This window comes from Penicillium maclennaniae, assembly GCF_028827695.1.
Source record: "Penicillium maclennaniae strain IBT 15551 chromosome Unknown utg000004l:1.0-3007600.0:1.0-3009580.0, whole genome shotgun sequence".
NCBI lineage: Eukaryota > Fungi > Ascomycota > Eurotiomycetes > Eurotiales > Aspergillaceae > Penicillium > Penicillium maclennaniae.
In genome coordinates this window covers 2,979,359-2,985,358 of record NW_026623216.1, presented here as the reverse complement: position 1 = coordinate 2,985,358, position 6,000 = coordinate 2,979,359, and the positions used below count along the sequence as shown (strand labels likewise).

Below are 6,000 nucleotides of genomic sequence, written 5' to 3'. Positions count from 1 at the left end.
TGAAACTTACTCCTCCCTTCCTTCAAGATATCAAGGACTTGATATTCTCCGAAAGTTTTCAGTATTCCGTATTTGCCTTGACTCAATGCAGCTAAAGACTCAATAAGTACGTGTGTCGATAGAGCGACTGCAGGGACAGGAAATCGGACAGCGCAAGGGAGTTTTTCGAAATGAATGAGCTGGCTGTGGGCAAATCTTATCATTTTCTGAGATTTGTCATTCTGCAACCGATTAATTAACTGCAAGTCGAAAATACGGCTCGCATATATCCTAAGGGATACGCAAGAAATGGGTTTTCCATTAACTAGCCGGGTGTCGACCAGGTCACTCGGTTCAGGCATATCTCCGAAAATCTCCGTCAACAAGCCAAAGAACAGCCAGGACTGAATTAACGTTGCCAATGCGTGACTATCGTTTTCATCGTACAATGAGATGTGAATGTTGTGCCGCTGCTTAAATGAAAAGAAATCATGGGGCTCCTCATAGGGAATGATTTCCATCAACGGAACATCTATGTCCGGAGTGGATGACCCCAAGGGCCTAGGCAGCAGGTCCATCGTATTGAAAAATAAAAAGAACAACAAAAACTTGTTTGGTGATAATCAATAATGGAAACAGATCAGTTGGTCCCCCTTACCCCCTTATAAAATAGGTGGATGGTGAAGGGGACAAACGGAAAGCTATGCAATTTGGGGCCGAATTGCCCCTAATTTCAGCCTCGAGTCGCATGTCCCCTCGGCTGAGCTACAGTAAAATATTACTGGATGATTTCTTTTAGTCGATGCGTTAGGCTTTGTTAGAACTATGCACTGCCACCACATAAGATGGAGGCTATAACAGTACTCCGTATGCAAGGCTGTTTCACCTTAAAAGGTCCGAGCGCAGCATGCATGCAAACAAGTCAAACATATGCATCTAGACCTGGCCGGAGGGTCCAAGGTCCGGACCCTCCACCCGCCAAGGGACTTCCTGCATAAGCGTGTATAAAACACCATTTATAAGCAGAAAATTACCTTTTAGGGCCTATTTATGCCTTAAAATATCACCTAAGAGGGTCTAATGTCAAAAGTTGGACCCTCCTTGGCGTCTTGGCGGATCCAAATGGAGGGTGAGTGCCAGGTCTATTTGGAGGCATACATATTCGATCTGATGCATCGATGCTACCTCGTATCTGCCGCTGCGGCTTACCCCCCCACACCATGTCATTTATCGATTGGATGCCACCAATATGCCGGGTGTCCGTGTCCACGGGTAGAATAGCACCCGGGAGAGCATTTCAGCTCTCCATAGCTAGTTGGTATAAAACACATCGGTCCCAGCCCGAGGCCTTCTCTAATTGCATCAACAACCAAATCCGATACGTTCTCTACTTCTTTAATCCTATTATTTCCACCGGAATCTTCTAGTACTTCATATATAATGCCAGACCCATACAAGACTTATGAGATGGCGAGTGAGGGTATTGGTTTCGCATGTGCAGCAGCAGGAGCCTCCGCAGGGGTTGCAAACCCCATGGGCGTGGTCCAGAATGCCCAGCAGGCGTACCATATGCACCAGTATGGAAAGATTGTAAGCCCACATAGCACAAACAGCTTCACAATTAAAGCAAATCCTGACCTGAGTTTCACAAAGCAAGTGCAAGGCATGAGGCAAGCTATAGCCAATGAGGAGAAAGCTCGCGAATACCAACGCCAGATGCAGTCTCCGCAAGTCCAGGCTTCTTCTCTGGCTTATGGGTCAAATGGAATTACTAGGGAGAATGGGTATGTGCAAGACAAGGATGGTAGGATTGTCTATGTTGGGAAGAAGTGATTGGATTTTTAGTCCCAGGTCCTGGCTATAATTAATTGATTGATTGGTTGATTATTCATTCTCGGATCTGTTAGCCGCAAGGCCGATTTGCCGGCAGAAACTATAGGGTAGTCGGGATAACTACACTATATAATTATGCTAATACACACTGATTTCTAACGTCCTCCTCTCCCGCTTCTAATAACTCCCGTAATACCTATCCCCGTCGACGCGTCTGTGTCGCTTTCCGCCTATGCTTATAACGTACCTAAACTTACCGTGCCGCTATCGTTAATAAATATGGTTTAGTAGTGCCGAAGCCGCAGAGAAACTGACGCGCTCCCTCTAGGGAAAGTAGAACACCTTAATACCCCGCTCTTCAATCAGAACTCTAACTGTATTAGTCCGGCTCGAGCGCGAAGTGGAGTGTCCTAGCTATAGCTATTTAATAAGGTAGCCCGGCCGGGCGCGGTACCGTATTTTGCGTCGCTCCTTCCTTCCCTTTAGTACGTTTCCCGCGGCGTCGAAACGATTCAGGCAGTGGTCCTACTATAATTTTGGTCCGTAGATGTAAAGAATCTACGTGTTCAGGGTAGAAAGCCTATCGGTCAGGTAAGGAAGGATATCTGGACTAGAGTGTAGTATTATAAGAAGCAAGACTGATTCTTGCTAAGTCTAAGTTATCTGGGAACCCCCCTCGTTTTAAGTACGAATCGGGTCCGAGACTTACTTATTACACTTCGGGGTAAACCTTTACCGCTAGTCCTTAGTATTCCTTTATAACTCCCCTTCTAGAGACGATAGGCCCCGGAGGTAACTGCAAAAAAGTTTTTTTTTGCCTGACGTTATCTAGATTAAATAACCTTTTTGGGTTCAGGGTTATATAATAGGTGTGAGCCCTAAGTGTCGTTATACTTAGGGTGAGTTACGTAGAAGTTATAAATAGTATTAGACTCTCCTTAGTTTCGCGGTAGTCCCGGCCGCGATATAACGGTAATATTGTTTTTGATTTAGCTAATAATAATATATACTAATATATATTCTTTTTAGTCGCGTATTAGTGCTTATTTAGCGTATTATTATTATTATTATTTTTATATATTATTAACGTTTTTATTTATTAATATTTTTATTTACCTATATCCTTTTTCCTCTTTTTTTGACTTTTTTACTTTTACTTTCCTTCCTCTAATATCTTCCCTATTTCCCTTAGTTCTTATATTTAGCTTCGTTTCGATTTATTTTTATTTGTTCTTTGGCTGTAACTTATTATTAGTTTATCTTTCTCTTTATTTCTCTCTTTATCTCTATTTTTATTATTATTTCGGTCACGAATTAATATATCTTCCCCTATATCTCTTAGCTATTGCCCTTTATAGGATATATCTCTAATCCCGGAGCTTACTTAGTATATTCCTTATACTTATCGCTCTCTCTAGGACTAAGATAGGCAGAGCGCCTTCTTAGTAATTCATATACGCGATATACTAAGTTCTATCTTATATTAGGTATATTTCTATACTAATTATCATTACCCTTCGGTTAATTTATCTTTTTTATTCACTTATATTTTATTATTAATCTATTTAGGTTCCCTTTAGTATATAAGATAACTTAATTAATATAGTTAATTTACTTAAGTATATTATAGATATTTAGGCTATCGTTACTAAGCCTGCTAAGGAGGCAAATAAAGATAGTAAGCTTATTATTAGTAACCCTATTTAGTCTAGTACTATTATATCTATACTAAGGAGGTAGTTCGCGTCTTTATTACTAACTTTTTATACTTAGTGTCTCGTTACTCTAATATTTATAACTTAGGCACTATATATATTATTAAGCCTATAAGTTAGAAGCCGATTTCGTATAAGTTTCGCTAACGGTTCTATAGGTTAACTTCGCTATTTATTAAATATATTCAGCCGATTATCTCCTTATTCCTATTAATAATCTTAGCCTTAATATATCTAATCTTTATTATCTTTTATAGGAGGCTTCGTTAGTCCTTTATTTATCCCCTATAGATATTATATCTATTTCTTAGTGGGTTACGAAGCGAACCTTCCGCGATAATATTTTAGCCGCGCTTTACCTTTAATACGCGGATAAAGATATTATTGGAATATAGACTAATGCTACATAGAAAGATCTATCCTTATATTCAACATATAAGATCAGCATTGCATTGATCACGTGACCAATTTGGGGCCTTCTATCAAAATGATATTGATCACGTGACCAGATTTTTCTTCTATCAAAATGATATTTTGACCACTTCTGATTCTGGTCCGCGGCCCTCCCCCGAACGATAGGCGGGACCATTTTCCTTCAGAGGTAAATGGTCCGCCTTGAGGCATGAATGGTCCGTTCCTTCGGGGGTGCCTTCGGGCATATCTTGCCCGCGGACTTCGACCATGGTCTTCGGACCTCGGTGAACAGACTTCGACCCTCAGTCCCCTTAAGGATAGGCGGACCACTTTCCCTTAGGGATAAAATGGTCCACCTTTGGGCATGCATAGCCTGATACTGCGGGGAAGCTTTCGGGGTGGCTTAAACCGTCGATCCTTGACATCATTCTTTTGGCTTTTCTTCGGTTCATTTCTTTGCCACCTTCTTTATGTTGCTGCCTAGTATTTGTATGTCATTCTAGACATCATTTTTAGGCTATCCTAGCCTATAAATATGTCCCTCCTTTCTAGCAGAAAGAATCAAGTCAGTTCTACTTTCCAAAAAGTCATCTCTACCTTCTTCCTTTGAACCTCAGGACTGTGGTTCTGCCTTCGTTTAGGCTATATCTGCTTATAGTCTATCCTACGACCTTTGACCTTCCACCTTTGTCTGGCACCGACTGACCCAGCCGGACTAAGGTTGATCCAACGGACTTAAGGGGCCACGATCTGCTTCGTGGTAGCTTTCCCCTTATATCCCAACACTTCCTTATAAGTATATATTATTTAAGTTAATTCTAATATTTTTTAAAAGTCTTAAAGGGTTTTAGGAAGTAGAAATTAGATAATATATCCTTAAAGCTTAAACACTAATGAGATTCTGGATGTGGGAAAGTGTGTTCCATTCAGTAAGTGTACGAAGGAGTAGATATATGGTAGCCGTGCGGACTAATACGGGTCCGTACGGCAGAAAAAGTTGGGTAACGTGACTGTTTCCTAGTAATAAGAAGGCCCTATTATTATATTCTCCCCACTAAATAGGATTATATCCTTGTAATCTCGGGTACGTATAGGATCGGACCTAAGAGTCCTAGTTAGTTTCTTAATATAATATAAATAGAGATTGTTAACAAAAGAAATATATTAAGGACGGGAATATTTATTCCTAATTATAACTAAATGTTTCTAATAGGTGCCGAAATGTTATCAAAACAATAATATACGGGTCCGGGTATAAATAAGGGAACGAATACGCGCAGAGTTATTATATTAACCGGTCGCGCAGGGTATAAATAAATTAGTACGTTATTATAAGAGAGGGTCCGGATAAGCGCGTCGATCGCGGGCGATTAGGGCCGTGCGTATCCTATTAATAATTAAGCTTAGCTAATTAGATATATCCGGGGTAGATCGTGGCCGCTATAGCGGTATCGTTTATTATAATAGAATTAATCGGATTAGTAGGATCACGAAGATTAATAGGATTAGTAGATTACGAAGATTAATAGGATCACGAGGATTAATAGGATTAGTAAGATTACGAAGGCCTAATTAGGAAATCACTTAAACGTACGCGTTTATTATAGGTGAGGATATAGGCGCGTAACTTTTCGGCCCTCTTTCTTTTCCCTCCTTACTCTCTCTAACCTACTTATTTCTTTACTGATTTATTCCCTTTCGTGCTCGTTCGCCTATCTTTAGGTATCTTCTGGCTAGTATCTAGTATTTATTTTCGCCTGCTCGTAGGTTTACTATAAAAAACCTTAAAAAAAAAAGATATTTTTCTTTTTATTTTCGCGCGTTATAGCCACTCCGACTAGCCCTTATTGTACCTATGGCTATCCTCGCCTTAGTCCTAATCCTTATCCTAATCCTTCGGTTGCCCCCGTTTGTTCCTCTTCTCCCCTAGTTACCCTCGCTTTGTCCTTTGTTAGCCTTAATACCGAAAATAACCCGATTATAACTAGTTTTGTTACCTAATTTGACCGTACGATCTTAAACGTGTCTATTTAGACTAATATTGACTGGCGTAATAGGA

General features: G+C 40.3%; 1 protein-coding gene across 1 annotated transcript; it reads left to right on the top strand.

Annotated features, from left to right (window-relative positions):
• Positions 1 to 1,419: 1,419 nt before the first annotated feature.
• Positions 1,420 to 1,812, top strand: N7477_005250 (uncharacterized protein; the record flags this gene model as incomplete). Its single annotated transcript, XM_056966913.1, has 1 exon — positions 1,420 to 1,812. One exon carries the CDS (start codon positions 1,420 to 1,422, stop codon positions 1,810 to 1,812), a length of 393 nt encoding a protein of 130 aa, XP_056823694.1.
• Between the last annotated feature and the right edge of the window lie 4,188 nt (positions 1,813 to 6,000).